We start from the raw sequence: 16,927 nt of genomic DNA on the forward strand, positions 1-16,927 counted from the left end.
GGCTCCGGCGCGCTTTGCAGCGGGCGCTCGCAAGTGACCGGCGCTTTCCGCCGATTTGCAAGTTCAGAAAACAGGCACGCAATAATCTATGAGGGCTAGTCAACCTTACAATATTGGCCAGTACGCTTATCGTGACGAGCGGTGAAATAAAACTTCGTTTTGGGCTAGTTTGCCCATAGCTCGTTATGATGGCAGCGTAAGAGATGAAGACACACAGAAACTAGACGGTGCACTTGTCATGTGTTTCTATGTGCCTTGTCTTCGTCCCTGTTGTGCTGCCATTTTAACCAGAGTGACGGAAGCTACGCAAGCGGCCGTAATAAAATGGGGTTGGTATATATTTTTTTTTTCTACGGGATAAGCGACACTAATCAGCCCACAAGCGTGGAGAGAAAATGGAATGCATTCCGTTTTTCTCGTATTTTCTGTATTGCAGCTTTACAAAATTGCACACTATGGTCCGCAAAAACGCTGTATGGGGAGCGCTTTCAAAACCTATGTTACAAGTTTTTTTCTTTTTTTATTATTGCACAACGAAGGTAGGTATGTACAAAAGCAGGGAGCATTTTCGCGACTGTCATTTTACTGCCATCGCCTCATTTTCAGGAGCTTCTGTTTTTCTCTTTGAGTGCTCCGTTTCATGTTCTTTGCTTTTGCAAAGAAGTGCAGCCTCGTCAGTGCATAGAACTTTGTTATGTTTGTTGTCAAACACCGCCCATGCTCACTGCAACCCACTTCTTTAAGCTTCGCTCCCTGAAGGAAATGCAAAAAGCAGACCATGTTTTCAGCATGAAGCTGATTCCTGCTGAAATACACAGTAAATGTGTCCTCAACTTTACAAACAAGCTCCTCAACAGCTTTGGAAGGGTAGATCAAGCCCCCCATGATCAAACTGCCTGGTTAGTATAGAATTTACATCAGAATCTGCTTGTAGGGGCAAAATACAAAGGCAAGAGGCACACTCTGGGCATGGAAATTTTTTTAAAGACTTTCTGACAACATAGCCGGCTATATAATATACTAATCTACTGTCACTGTGCTTTTCGACACAGTTGTCATGATCAAACTGCTTGCCTTGTATTTTCAACACAGATTCTGCACACTCCAAATTGCCATAATCCAAAAGCTCATCAATAATTTCTGTTAGGTGGTCAGCCTTTCGTTTTCCAACCTCTCTCTTGATGTTCCTTGCCCAGGCCTTCAAGCGAACAGGGTCGGATGGAGCGCGGAACAACGACACCTTTTTTATAGACGATTTGTAACCGCCCTTACAAAGGGGAACAAAACATGTCCTCTCTTTTTTTGAAGGCATTATCACAGAAGTTCAACGTCGCATCGCACCAAGCCGTGGCACTACGGTCTCAACGAAAATAAAGGCTGCAACAAAGTGAACTACGTCGGTACAAGTGCTACCAAAAACTGACGACGACTTGTGTCTGCATTCCTTCGGCTGGCGTCGGTAACCCGCCACAGGAGCGCAGCGCCCTCTTCGAACTACCCCGCCAAGCATCCAAACTGGTTTCTCCAGCGCTTCGGGAAAGGGCGCCCGCTCCCGACACTAGGAGAACCTTCTAGTGTCTGCGAGGCTCGTGTTGGCTGGTGTTGTAAGAGGCTTCGTCTAAGACGTGAATGTGGCTACGCAAATAACGCGTTCTCAAAGTAAAATCTTCATAAAATGTTTCCATTCACGCATATTACATCTTTACTCACCCACGATGCATGACCAAGTGAAGAAAAGCAAGAACAGACGACCAACTGTTTCAAAGCGAGCGCGAACCTTGTCGTCTGTCCTCCTACTTTAGCGGCCTGCTGATACTTTTTACGTAACATGTAGTCGTACACACAATAACAAGTTCTCATAGTTAAACAAAACATGTTTTGGAGTAATAATAAAGCTAAAACAGCTTTTCGCGTGCTGTTTTAGTAGAAAGTGAATCATTGTGACAGACGGAACGGTATTTGCCAAGCGCGTCTTCAAGGTGTCCTGTCTCTACGAGAACGATGCCAATCCGAATCCACAACATACCGGAATTCCCCTCGTGCATTCCCATGCATACCACAGCGCAGCAGCGCCAGATTTCCCTCTAGGTAATGTAGTGAGAAACTCTATCAGAGCACCCATCGGCACCATGACGTTAAAATGCCTTAGGCCGAATCTACTAGACGGCGCTGTTTAATTTCCGGTTTTGCTAAAATCTCCAATCAGCGCGCGCCGTTGGCGGAGGCGTGGCCAGGGCGAAATTTTCGCGGAGGCGAACGTGCTTACCAGGGCCATTCGCCGCCAGGGGAACGTAGGGACGGTAATGGGGACGCCATAGAATAAAGAACCAACTTGGCAACACGGGAGCGAACAGCGGCGCCGTGTTCTGTGGTTACGTATCAGTGTAGTTACGTTGCGCGAAAAGTGTGTGCAAGAATCATGAACCCATACATTGCAGACATAGGGATAAATTTGGACGCTGTGAACTCTGGCCTGAGGGCCGTGAAGGCCCTTCGATGCACTGTCGGAGAAGTGTTTCGTACTTTGACGGATGGCGTTCCATGTTCACAGGGTGACGAAAACAAAGAGAAGAATTTTATTCTCGAATTACAAGGAACACTAGGGGCAGTTATCTCTCGAATAAGGTATGTTGTGCCTTTGATTTGTTCACTGCCATGAACAAAAATTGCTGACAAAAATTGCAGGACTGTCACGTTGTCAATTGCAGACTGTTACTTGGCCACGTACGCCGACTTTTATTGCAGCCAGTGATTTCCTAATAGAGTATATACCATTGATACTAAATATAGCGTCGTTATTTTCTCTTCAAAAAAAAAAAAAAAAAAAGAGTTCAGGGACTCGGTCCCGCTACCCTTTATTTCTGCACACTTGAACCATTGCACCTTGGAAGGATGAAACTTACACGGTTCCACGCATTGATTCTATATCTTGCAACGCCGGGAATGCAGCCCCATAACGTGTTGCGATTTGTAGCAGATCGACTTGCGTTACTACGTGGCAAACAAACGCACTGCAGGACGTTGCTTGTCGTGCAGCGTTGTGTATGTGCGCAATGGTAAGTGTTGGAAGTCGTAAAGAGCTTAACGATCACGAACCGTGCACGTAACGGCGCGATTTTAAGGGTAACGCTACAAGTCGCACGCAACAATGTGCTGTAAAATGTCATACCTGCGCCCGTAATTCATCCCGTTTCGATTTGGCGGTTCTTATTTTTATGATACGTGAAGCAAGCGTGAACACTGTGCAATAGTGGGCACGTTGCTTTTAATCCTTAAGGTCGGGAGTTTTCGGGCAGGAGAAAGCTTCATCCTAATATGTTAGCTTGGATTTCTTAGGGTCTTTCGCTTCTGCGTGTAGTTGCGTGTAGTCATTGGCATTGTCTGCAGATATACCGTGTTCAGTGCTGTTGATTTGTAGGGAAATTTTAGTAGAAAATGAGCTCCCCACCCCCCTTGTAACCTGTCAGCTCTCTTAGAGCAGCTAGCTCTCTTTGTTGTACTTCTGCATCTACTTCCGATAACACAAGATTTCATTTATGTGATTCCAAACTGAGCAAAATCGGCAGCTTTCATTGATGCCATGAGATGCCCTTGAAAACTGCGTCGATATGTAAAGCCTGGAAGCAAGATGCAAAACTGAGGTAGGCAAAAAAGCTGAACAATATAACCAATGGCTGCGGTGAAGTGCTGCTATGCACAAGGTCTCTGGTTGTGTCAGCTGCTTTGTGCTAAAACACTTGTTCACTGAGACATGGATCCCCCTCTTGTTACAATTAATCTACAACATCTTTCATAGCCCAAGTGTAGCTTTGGGATGTAGAACTCTCACTTATATAAAGTGCAGAGACATAACTAGACAAAGTGAAAGAAATAATGACCGATTGGCAGTCTAATTAGTCAAGGTACTATCATTCCAAAAGTTGTGTATATTGTATGGTCTTTGCAATTATCAAATGAAAAAGAAAAAAACTGACTCTGGAGTTATTAAACTGGGCCACGATATTTATTGGCAGTATTGAACTTAATAGGAACTGCACCCGCCGCGGTGGCTTAGCGGCTGTGGTGTTGCGCTGCTAAGCACGAGGTCGTGGGATCAAATCTTGGCGGCGGTAGCCGCATTTTGGTGGGGGCAGAATGCAAAAATGCCTCGTGCCCGGTATATTGGGGGCATGTTAAAGACCCCCCGGTGGTCAAAATTAATCCGGGGTCTCCCACTATGGCAGGTCTCATAATCAAAGAGTTTTGGCACATAAAAACTCAGAATTCATTAATAGGAACTGCTACCATGAACAGATGATGGCAATTGTGCAATCAAAAACCCAAAGAATATGATGCCAATATGGCGTTATAGGTTTTGCACAGCTGAAGTTAGGGGGACACTAGGTGCTGGGCATACAAAAGAATGCAAAAATATATTTTAAAGATGTAAAAAAAGTACAAGAGAATGCAAGCAGGGCTTGGAGCATTGGTTACGCAATGATGCTTGGATGTGCTGTGTCTATAGCTCCCTATTGTCATTTGTGCAACTGCTTACTAGGCAAAATATGGAGAAGTGGGATAGATGCAAAACTCTCATAAGGCACTTTTGTCCTGTGGTATGAGACCTGAGCTGGAAGGCAGGGTGATCTAATTATCTTATAAGATAATCAGATCCCCCTGATAATCTTAAGATAATCATTTTAATTTGATGTGGCCAGCAAAATGCTGCACTTAAATGCCCCACTGTAAAGTTACACTGTTGTCTTTATGCATTCTTGGAGTTATTGAAAAAAACTATTCATTTATGCTGCTCTCCAGCTGACTGATAGCGTTCTGAGTGCTGTAAAAAACAATGCTTGAGTGCGAAGCTACAAGGCTGTTGGTTGCATGGTATTTTCTCGTTTGTCATTTAATCTGGTAAACATTTACCGTGCATAGAGAATTTTAGAATAGGGTATACAAATGGTCTGTAATTCAATGTGTACAAAAGCAGCTTGAGTTCCAACAAGATTTAAAGCAGAGTTTGGGTTCTTACCTCATGCGTCCCCTAATCTAAAACTCTAATGATTTAGTATGGCGTCATTGAATTTGCCACAATTACATGAATTTTCAATTTGTTGCAGAGAGTTGGAGACCGCAGTTACGCTGCTTGGTTCTCCTATTGCACCACTGAACCTTGGAAGCACTGGCCACTTGTGTCAAGATCCCACTTTGGACAGGACATCCTTGTATACAGACATGATTAAGTCATATCGGTGGTTTGACAAGGTATGTAAGAACTTGCTGTGGAAAAGAATATACTAGTCCAAAAATTCAAAGGCACAGTGTGTGCATCAAGGGAGGAGAGGTAAAAATTTAGGTTTATAGCCAAACTGTTGAGGGGGTAGAAAGTAACTCCCATAGTGCACATGTTGTACTTAGCTGTGCAGGGGCAGGATCGGATAATAGCTCAGTGGCTACGACATTACACTAGTGAGCATGAGGTAACAGGTTTCAATCCTGGCCGCATTCTGATGGGAACAGAATACAAAAAACACTCATGGGCTGTGCATTGAGTGCATGTTAAAGAACCCCAGGTAGTCAAATCTAATCCGGAGACAGCCGCTATGCCATGCCTCATAATCAGGTCATAATTTTAACATGTAACAACCCAGAATTAAAGGGACCTTGAACAACTTTTTATCGAAATGGAGAAATGCATTTAAAGGTATTAGAGGCTGACTCAGAAATACTATGCCGCAAAAAAGGAGAAGAAAGGGGGTTAACCAAGGGGCCCGATTTTTATTAGTCATATCATAAGAAGCCAACAAACACTGACACCAAGGACAACATAGGGGAAATTACTTGTGCTTAATAAATGAAATAAAGAAACGATAAATTAATGGAAATTAAAGTGGATGAAAAAACAACTTGCCGCAGGTGGGAACCGAACCCACAACCTTCGCATTTCGCGTGCGATGCTCTACCAATTGAGCTACTGTGGCGCCGTTTTCTCATCCACTTTCTTGGGTATTTATGTGTCCTAGTAGAACCTGGGAGTGTTAGCCAGCGCCACCACTCACAGACCTTGGTGGCGGACGTGGAACGTCCTTTATGCCGCAGGCGTCACGAGAACGTGATCTTTTTGGGTGAAGGCAACTGGTCAATAAACCCACATATGCTACCTGAAGGCATCGATGTTGCCGGATTCGAGACCCTCGTTATGTAATAAAGGAGAAGAAAGGAGGTTAACCGAGGGGCCCGATTTTTATTAGTCATATCATAAGAAGCCAACAAACACTGACACCAAGGACAACATAGGGGAAATTACTTGTGCTTAATAAATGAAATAAAGAAACAATAAATTATTGGAAATTAAAGTGGATGAAAAAACAACTTGCCGCAGGTGGGAACCGAACCCGCAACCTTCGCATTTCGCGTTAGTTGTTTTTTCATCCACTTTAATTCACGTCGCAGCTCAGCCTCCTCCTTATAGAATTTGTCGATGGATCAAGTCCGTGCGTGGGAGACGCCCGCTGTGTGCTGACGCGCATCCCGTAGCACCTTTAATAAAGTTTATCCAATCCAAATACATGAATAATAACTGCATTGCCATAGCCAAAGATGCTGCAAACGAATTGAACGCTACGCACTGTCAAGACAAGCAAAATATGTATTTTTTAAATAAAAGAATATACTTGTATGTCCCAAAAATTATGCCTGAAATAACTGATATCAATGCTTCCATGTTATTGTCTATTTAATAAGTAAAGAAAATATCCCACGAACTTTAGAAATATATCAGTTCAAAATCAGCAAAGCAGTGCTTGCTGCTGATATAAAAAATGTAAAGGCAATAAAATAACAAGTTGAGGACAAATATTTTAATCAAACTTTATCATTCAAGAACCTTGTTTACATTTTTATACATATGCAACGGCCAGGGAAAAATCTCAGTGACGCTGTCCTTTGTTCCAATGTATTGAGCAGGAGCAGCTGTCACCGGTTGTGTATTGTAATTGCACCGAAATTATAGTCTCAACAGAGAGCATATATAGAAAGCACAAGTTCTGCAAAATATACGAGGGCGAGGTAAATGAAAGTGAGCCAATGGGAATATATGACAAACGGGATACCCTATTTAAAAGTAGTCGCATTTAGACATTTGTCCCACTGACTAACCAGTCGCATGATTCCCGTGTCATAAAACTCCTTGGGTTGCTGCTTCAAAAAGTCTGTAACTGCCTCTTTCATGTCATCGACTGACATGAATCAGATTCCCTTGAGCTGATTTTTTCAATTGCCCCAAAATATGGAAGTCCCAAGGCGACAGGTCTGGGTTGTATGGCATATGTTGCAGCATTTCCAACTTAAACTTTGCCAATTTTGTGTCAACCACATCAGCGACATGGGGACGGGCATTATCGTGGAGAAAGATGACCCCATTCTTCAATTTTCCACGTCATTTGTTCTTAATTGCGACATGCAGCCGATCCGGCTTTTCACAATACAGGAAATGATTGATAGTCTCTCCAGGTTTAGCAAATTCGATCAGTAATTGCTCCTGACGATCGAAAAAAGAAAGTCCACAACACCTTCCCAGCGGAAATGATGGCCTTCTCTTTCTTTGGGTGTGGTGAATTCGAATGTTTCCACTGTAAGCTTTGCCATCGTGTTTCAGGTTCGTAGTAGTGGCACCATGATTCGTCCCCAGTCACAGTTGCAGACAAGAAGTCGTCACCCTCATTGAGATACCGGATTAGATGAGTCGAGGCAGCGCTGAACCTCTCCGTCTTCTGGCAGTGGTTCAAAATCTTGGGCACCAATTGCACACACAAGAGCCCATAACTTAGATGTTCATTAATTATGATGTGAACCGAACTGTGACTGATGTTCACACGCTCTGCCAGTATATCGGTGCTTATCCTCCGTTCTTGTCTAATCAGCTCATCAAGCTTTGCAATTGTGTTGGGTGTGATTGCATGGTGGCTTTGTCCCGGTCTTGGATTGTCTTTGCAACTTTCATGTCCTTTTTTGAACCGTTTGCTCCAACGCTTCAGAATGGCCAATGAAATGCAACGTTCGACGTACACGGCAGTCACACGGTGACTAATTTCTCTTTGGGAAACTCCTTCAGCTGTCAAAAACCTCACGACACCACGCCGTTCAACTTCTGGAGCGTCCATTACGTCACGCAACCATGTTCAACCCAGTGTATAAGCGCATTAAAGAACATGTATCCTCACACCTGCGTGTCACTTTTGTAAATGAGAGATGCCTGTGTGGTACGCACATGCCTTGCAGATAATGAACCGAATAATTATTGCGCGGGGTGAGTTGGCTCACTTTCATCTAACACGCCCTCGTACATTAGAAATGCAAAGATTCAATGAAATATACAAATTCGAAGATAATGCTTGATAAAGGCCAAAAGAGTTTCACTGGAAACAAAGTTCACTGCACGTATACGCAAAACCTCGCAACAAGAAAATTGATTATATGTATAAGTCTCCAATAAATCTAGGTATCTAAGAAAAAGTCAGTGTACATAATGCATCAAACAAGGCACATAAACATGTTGCGAAATCAGATTCACAGATCACATCATCCTAAAGCCCTCCACTCTCCTGGATAATCGTACCCGATGGAAGGTGGCGCGCTTCCTCCCCGCTTTTCTCCCTTGCGCTCACAAGACTGTGCCACCATCATTGGCTCGCCCATGCCACTCCCCCCCCCCCCCCACGCTTTCACTCGCACATACAGCATGCGGTGTGCAGTCATGATGTTAGCGCCCTTGCACTTTATACGGAACATGAGGGAGACGGCGACGGCAGGAATGCGCCTGGAGTGTCCACATAATTGCTATTGCAATTTCATAAGAGTATCCGGCAACTGAAGCGTCCCGTGGCCCATTACTTTCTACAAAAGAAGAAGCAGCAAAATCGAACTTTCACCTTGCGACAATCCGCTGCGCCGCAACAATGTCTTTTTTTCCTTTTGTGGGGCGGGGGCACTGAAATGAAAAAAATGCGAAGGAAAGCATGTTGGCCACAATCGAACGCCTACTTTGGGCACCTACCAAAGGAATATTAAAGAAAACATAAGATGCTTGGTCCGCAGAGAACCATATGCATACTGCTTGATATCCTACACCGGCGAGACAAGACTTTCCAGAAAGGTTGCGCTCAAGCGAGCGTGTTGAAATCCGTCAAGTGCAGTGATGGTGGCGAGCGACCATTGTTTCTTTTTTCTCGTCTGCTAGCCAGAAAGTGTCCAAAACGTTACCAGGCAAGAATCCACTAGGCCAGAGAAAAACGAATGCGCACTGAAGTGCGCTGTGCGGTGGTCCGGGCAATACGAGAAAAACATGTGCGCCTCTGGCTGGCTCTGGCAGCCCGTGGGTAGCGAGAACAAGAAAATTGGAGAGGCCCAATGTGTCCTTGCGAATAAAGGTCAAAGTAGAAAAATAAAAAGAACGTAGTTACCTTACCTGGCTTTAGTGTCTTCACATGAATACTTTGGCGCATGTGAAAAAAAATGTTGATATTCTTTTCCGTGACATGACTGCAAAAGTGGACCACCACAATGCTTCGTTCGTCTCATCAGACCTTGCTGCGTGCTTTGTAAAGCACGCAGCAACCTTAGAGTAGCACACTCTGGTCAACTTGTCTGATAGTTATTTGGTTTGGCTTGTCTAGTTGTATGGTCCGAAGTACGACTTTAGAAAAAGTCAATGCACCTTTGGTGTCAAATGTTTAAGACAACAGTAGACCCACAAAGTTCCGGAATTGAAAATCTAAAGCATGACTGGAAATGTCAATGCACCTTTTGCATCAAAAGTTTATAAAAACTTTATACCCATAAAGTTTGTTTTAAATCCAGGCGTTCTGTAGATACCGCGGCCTCCGCGAGATGCTGCGACGAGCCCACTTATCATCGATATGCCCTTGAAACTTTGTGCTTGGATGGGACTCCTTGTGTTATGTGATTCCCGGTGCGTGAGCGTTGCCACAAAATCCAGGCAGAGTTCACAATGATCGCGCCGAAATGTCTTTTCGAGCATGAAAAAAGATATTGTAGATAAAATCCAGAATGATTTCCGGCAGTGGGGGCTGTTTTGGTCGACGGTGCATGACAGCATGAAAAAATTCCGGAGGGTGGCGGGTCTGAAGCCCCGTAAGCCCCCCCCCACCCTGGCTATACCCCTGGTGTACAATGGCAATGGCACCAGGTGGCAATCGCAGACTACAGGTGAAAGCTCCCGGGAAGTCTGCTCTGCCACACCGGCTCTTCTGAGCAGGTTTGCGACACAGAAAGGGGCCGCCTTGCCCAGAGGGGCACGGAACCAAGTGGGTTCCGCACATCCGACAGCCAAGAGCACGGAAAGTCAGTCTGTCGGGCGGAGGCCCTTGCGTACCTCAGATGCTGAAGTAGAGAGAAGCCGAAGAGAGGGCGAGAGGGGCCCGCTCCTTGGGCACTGTTCCTGTGCACGGCGCACGGCGTAACGTGAACCGCGCATGCAAGCAGCAGGCTCCGCATCACGCCGGCGCCAGCAGCCACGGGGAATGTACGCTATTCAAAATAAGGCTGGAACTGCGTGTCCCCTGCGATCGCGTAGGCGAATGGCCCAAGTCGCGCGTGAACAGGAGATAGGGGTCCGAAGGGGTCCCCACAATGTACGTTGGCTCCAGTTTGGAAAAGGCGGGGAAGGAGCCCTGCATGGGAATACTATGTCGAGGCAGAGGGAGAGAGCGTCTCCACTGGCAGCGATGCTTGTCTCCTGGCAGTATAGGACTGTTGATTTCTATCTCCTTCAATAATGAATCGTTCTGAAAAAAAATTCTTTCTGTAAAGCACTCCTTTGATGGTGCATTACATCTTTCACTGTATAACCAAAATCTGCATTGGGGTCTGGTGAGGGGTCTCTTAAAGGACCGCTCACCAGGTCTGGCCATTTTGAGCTGACAAGCGCAGAGCATACAATGCGCGCTAACGATCGTGTCTGCTAAATATTACTTTGCTACACACCACAGAAAGATCTGAAATTTGAAACCGAACGCCATTTGCCCTTTCCTCATGGCTACTGTGCTCCAAGCTGGATGGTGACGTACACGTGCTAGTGCGCCTACGTACAGGTGTTTGTGCTGTGACATCGCTCGTAGGGACACGTGACCTCGAGAATTATTCAAGGCAACATCTGTTATTTGTGTAATCTGTTGCTTGAATAGACGAATTAAACGTTAGAGAAATAATAAAACACACAAACCGAATGTCTGCGTGTTTTCGTTTTACTTCGCACCACAGCAAGAGAGATGTACTTCCGTTTCATCTGCCTGTTCTTCACGTCGTGAAGTCATGCACACAGACACCAAAACTATGTCATCGTCTACCGTGTTCCAGCGTGCGATCATGCTCTGTGATCCACTTGTGTCTGCCTAGTATTCGTGTAGCACTGACTTATACCGCTAGTCAGGTCTCCTCGTGCTCAGCGCGCAAAATCGTGTGCTGTGTGAAACGAGACAATCGCAACAGCTCGCACTCGACGCCGTCAGCGGAAGTGTGCTGCGCCGCAAAGAAGCGAGGAGAAAAAAAAAAGAAGGCAGAGCCCGTGACGTATGCGGCAAGCGTTTCTCGAGCTCCAGTATGGGAGAACGCAGGGAAGGAATTACGCTTGCAGAGCCTAGACGGGGCAAGTGGAGAGAGTGTCTCTCTTGGCAGTGCCGCTCGCCGCCTGAAATCATGTTTTCGTAGCAGTGAAATATTTCTATCTCGGCTATTAATGAACTGATTTGAAAAATTTTTTCGGTGGAATGCTCCCTAGAGGGCACGTAACAACTTACAGCGTATAACTGAAATTTATTTGCTATGTGGCCTGGTGATGGACCTTTTAAGGACTGGATCACATGTTCAAGGGAGATAACCCTTCTGCCTACTGCCGGCAGCTGTTGCCACTGCACTGTTGTTCATCTTTGTCACATGCTTTCTTGCCTCTTCATCTGTGCAGCCTCTCGGATCTACCACAGAGCCCAACTTTTTGAAATAAAATTTTTCACTCCTTTCCTCCCATGCTGTGCACAAATGCACGTGTACAGACAATAGCTGCAGCGCATAGTCCACATTCTTGGGCAGAAGTATGCCATTGATTTGAAGAAACATCTCTATTTATTGCATTTGTCTTTACACACTGAAACCACTGAGATTGCCATTCTATGTAGAACGGGCAGGGGCAGCATAAAAAGCACAGAGAGGCGTTGCTTTAATTATGAGGGGTGTGAGATCTTTGATATTCATTTACAAATTACAGGAAGAAGAAGAAGTAGAATTTATTGATAGGAAAGACAGAGAGGTCGACCTGAGCTAGTGCGCTCTAGTCTGCTACTCTGCACTGGGGAAGAGGGAAGGGGAGCGAAAGTATTGGGATGGATGATGATGATAAGAGAAGTGGTGAGTGCTTATGTACATGAGACAGTTTATCTAGGGTGTAGATAGTTTATGTAGGATGTTTAAAGTTGGCCTTTCATGTTCACAGGGACTTCCTCTATCTATTCAATGTGTTCATGCACAACTGTAAAAATTATTTGAGGGTCCCTCCTGTCTGTCTAGCAAGCTAACAGAGTTCATTCATGTACATTTTGAGCAATTTCACTCAGAATTTGTTCAGGCCACGGTTCTATAGATTGCTACCTACAGTGAACAATAAAATTAAATGGGTTTAAGATCGCCAAACACTTAAGTGCACTAAAAAAGGATCACGAAATGTCATCTTTGACAGGAGACGCACAACGCAGTGTTACACTGGAGGCAGGTATTTTATAGAGAAAGGCACAGAAGCTTTAGAAATGTGTACTGTGGACTGTAGGTTGAAAGACTTTTGTCTGTAGATTGCGCTGCGTCTGTGCAAGGTGAAAGCGTGCAAGGCCCGCTGAAATTACTGTCGACTGGATTTTGCAAGTGCTCTTTTTCTGCACCTCCGCTCCTTTTGTGGTTGCTTGGTTATACACATACATCAGTCAATAGCGGCGTTGCAATAGATGAGCAATAAACTCTGCCCCTTACTAGCTCTGCCCTCCCCTAATATTCTTACTTAAGTGCAAGTAAGGGAACGTAGACTCTTGTGCTCAAATGTGTGATAAAAAGAGCCACTTTGCAAAGCGTAAAGTCACAGCGATACATAAAAGTTATTGTCAGCAGTTCACGTGTAGTGACACAGCTATCGTACCACAACACAAGTTTAGTGAATCCCATGTGTGTGGCAGCAGCTGTAAAAGAAGCTTGTGCAAAGATGCAGCCTCAAACGAATTTTTTGTGCTCGGAAGAAATTTTGGAGGTTCTTGCAGGCCAAAACTCAAGAATTGCAGAGTGCATGAAGTCATTAGACATACAGAAATACAGGAACGTTCTATCCACCTCCCTCAATGTTAAATGCTTATTTTCAGCCTGCAAGCTCATTCTGAGTGAGAAGAGACAAACGTGGGACCCCTAGCACCTAGATATGATAATCATGTGTTACTGTTCTTATGCCTTTTAAAATAGTTGTACATGTGCACTATTCAAAGCTTCTTTTTTTACTGGTACATTCGTTGACTTCATTTCACTAGACACGCATTTTAGCTTCTCTCTTCACCGTTTAGCAGCTTTCCTGGTGTATCTTATGTTTTTTGTGCTTGCTCCATTGTTGCAAGCAGGAAATTATGGCTATTAAATATACACTTCCTGCTCATAGTGTCTTAACAAATGTGCTATCTGTGTTGGCAGCACTATTTATATTGACAAAAATGCGGCCTCTCATGTGCCCAGCAAAGCCCTGTGAAGTGATGGCTTGCACAATATGGCTGCTGCCTTTCAGACCTCACAAGTGAACGCTACATCAGTGAACAAACAACATCACAAGTAAACGCTTACCATGAAATGAGCTACACACATTCAATGCATAAAGGAGGTTGTGGTTTGCGAACAGTTTATGGTGCCTGTGTTGGCCCCTATCGTGTCTAATGCATAAAATGAGGCTTAAGTGCCTGTTTTAGGTGGCTAAAACCTACATTTTATCCTGAAAATCTGGTCTCTAGTTAGTTTTCTTGTTCATTTTAGCATTATTTGACTTTCAGCTTTCCCATGCCTAAAGAAATAGCCTTGATTGCAAGAAGAAAAACAAAAGATGTAGGTGCAGGAACATGTTTATTTGCTGTCAACATTTACAATAGCAGAAGGGTTTATGGATGTTATAACTTGCCATGATGTACCATATGTGCATATTTACTAGTGCTGGAATTGGTAGTTGCAGTGTGCTCCTTCCAATTATAGAATGAAACATTCAGAACACACTTTCAATGTTCGCACTGGATACAGGAAAAGCCAGTGCATCCTGTGCAGTACGTGAAAGGATGGGTCAGTTTCACGCCTGCGTCCTGCATAAAACTAGGAGCTCAGCGATTTCTTCAACAACATACACCTAATATTCTGAGTAGTCTCTTAAAAAAAAAAAAAACTATAAAGCAGTGTTCTGACACGTGCATTGTAAAGTGGTAGACTGCTCCGAGTGTCAAATTTGCAGTTTCACCTTCATGTTTACTTTCACGATCTTTGCGTAGTACTAGAAACACTCACTGGTCATGTAACTGTAAGTCATGAGGAATGTTTTGTCGCATGGTATGGCTTCACTTTTCTGCAGCAGCAGTGTAGTATTTGCTGAACCTGGTGATGATTGCATAGCGCCTTTCCTTGTCTACGTTGTCAAACATGTAATCGACGTCCACACTGAAGTTTGTCACAGATGCGTCATACCATTGACTTAGCAAGGTGCTTGCCTAAAAGACTGCGCACGCCATGCAAAAGAGTAGACTCAGCTAACAGTTCCCTAATCACTGAGAGCATTTTTCTGTATGAACCTGACCTTGATAAGCAGGTTGTGCAAGGAATTCGTTGTCATGACAAAATGTCTTTACAACGTCACTTTTTCCCTGTGTTACATTATCTGCGTTTTTTTCTGATTTTGATTATTGATTAATATGTTGTACATTAATTCAGTCATTTGTTTTCGTGTTACCTCTGCTTGCGCTTGTTATTTTATTACAATTTTAAAATTTGGTATGCCTTTTTTTTTTTGTATATGTCTTCTATACATGGGGGGGGCGGGGTACTCTTAAGAGGTCCCCCTGACAGATCTTTTCCATGGGACCTCCTTCTGTAATAACTTCTGTAGGTGTATTCATTGTGTAGCATACGTGCAATAAACCTAAAATTTCAGAAATGTTGACACAGCATGGATGTATGATTGCAGCTGGGAGCCCTTAAAATGGAGTTTTTCGAATAAATCCAACTTTTCAATTCTTTTTACTGGCTAACGTTTTTCAAAATTTTACTGGAATAATTCAAAACGCAGAACCTTAGTCATAAATTACAATAGAAAAATGTGTGTTTTTGTAAATACTGTGTGCTTTGAACTATAGTTGCCTTTCAGTCTACTGAAAACTGCCGCTATCCTTCATGGTGGCAGTGGCATAGCAAAACTCATGATTTCATTCTTTTGACTGAACCAGCAGAAAACGACATGACAAAAGAAATCTGTGGGCAGCTGCTTATGTGTAGTGACAACCAGCCCCTACACTAACATGTCCCTTGAGGGCAAATAAAAGGTGCACCTCCTGCTCCCTGAGGACTTTGTGCACCCGTGCTTGTACATTAATTCATTTCCACCTACATTTCAGTTACGTTACTCATGAAGTCGTCGTTCCACTTATGTTTAGTGGAACGAAGGACACTTTAGATCTACGGGCATAATTTAGGCACATCAGTGGGTTTTTCTTTTCTTTTTTTTTCTTTCTCTCTCTTCTTTTTTTCTTTTACATTGTACACACTTTCAATGCAAATCATTCTGTGGTTGCATTGTCTTCAAGTGTTTTACAGGGAGTGGAGGTGCTCTGCTGCCTGCATTGGAGCATTGAACTGGATTGTAATAAAAACTTAAAAGAGCGCTGAAAAAACAAATAATGTAGAAAAAGAAACATGCACCACACGCATCCTTTGTGTTTATAGCGCTCTCAGTTTTTGTTGTAATGCATTACCAACTAGCCCGCCTATCCATCCTATTGAACTGGATGTTGAATTGCAATAAAGTGAACTCCACCAGAATTGACTGTACATGGCCCGAGAGCACTGCAATGCTGAGTGTGAAGCCATAAATTAGGGAACAAATGTTTAAATGTTTTCAGCATTTTTTTTTAAAGTTTGACTTGATTTGTGCTAACAGTCTGTTGCATCGGCTTGTTTTTACTTCTGTAGGTCCATGAGCACACAAGTCATGCATCAGCCATTTTAACTCAGAATGGATTGAAGAGATCTAACAGCTCGTTGTTTCCACCAAAACGATTACGAAGACCGCATAGCAACGGCCACAACTTCTCTCCTCAGTGAGTACCAAAGGGGTTTAATCCTTAATTTTCAATTCTGCAAACTGGCATCTCGCATCATGGCTGCTGATATCATTGCAGAGTAGAGACATGTTGTTAAAGGGACACCAAAGCCAGTAGTGAGAAGATATAGAAATAAGAAGTCCCAAAACCAGGGGATGGTGTTGACCCAGCATGGGAAGAGAAGCCAGTCTGCTTGGGTTCTGACTATGTGTGGTGCCACTTCTTGGATATGCTAAGCCACTTGCATATGCTAGTTTCATAACTGTTATGTCCAGCTATAAGTGATAGATTATGAAACTCTCTCGGCATTTGTTGTACGTCACGAAGCACTACATACCCACCATGGTGGCATAATGCCTTTGCCGTTGCCCTGTTGAGCCTGAGAATGCAGGATCAAATCTGCCGCATTTTGATGAGGGCAAAATGAATAAATGCCCTTGTACCGTGCATCAGGTACTCGATATAGAAGTCCAGGTGGTAAAAGTTAATCTGAAGTCCCCCACTACTGCATGCCTCGTAATCATATTGTCGTTTTGCTGCGTAAAACCCCACAATTTTTT

General features: G+C 43.9%; 1 protein-coding gene across 5 annotated transcripts in view; it reads left to right on the top strand.

Moving 5' to 3' along the window:
* Nucleotides 1-2,261: 2,261 nt before the first annotated feature.
* The window catches only part of MED27 (mediator complex subunit 27), a 63,826-nt gene continuing 49,160 nt past the window's right edge, over nt 2,262-16,927 (top strand). For 4 of the 5 annotated variants that reach the window (XR_012828933.1, XM_075695057.1, XM_075695063.1 and 1 more), the window contains exons 1-3: nt 2,262-2,625; nt 5,103-5,247; nt 16,237-16,364. Coding sequence is in view for 4 of the 5 variants with exons in the window: in XM_075695057.1 (XP_075551172.1) it covers nt 2,420-2,625; nt 5,103-5,247; nt 16,237-16,364 (479 nt within the window). In the remaining variant the exon portion in view is untranslated. The remainder of the gene's footprint in view (nt 2,626-5,102; nt 5,248-16,236; nt 16,365-16,927) is intronic. The other variant, XM_075695040.1, reaches the window with a different exon arrangement.

This window comes from Dermacentor variabilis, chromosome 1 (assembly GCF_050947875.1).
Source record: "Dermacentor variabilis isolate Ectoservices chromosome 1, ASM5094787v1, whole genome shotgun sequence".
Lineage (NCBI taxonomy): Eukaryota > Metazoa > Arthropoda > Arachnida > Ixodida > Ixodidae > Dermacentor > Dermacentor variabilis.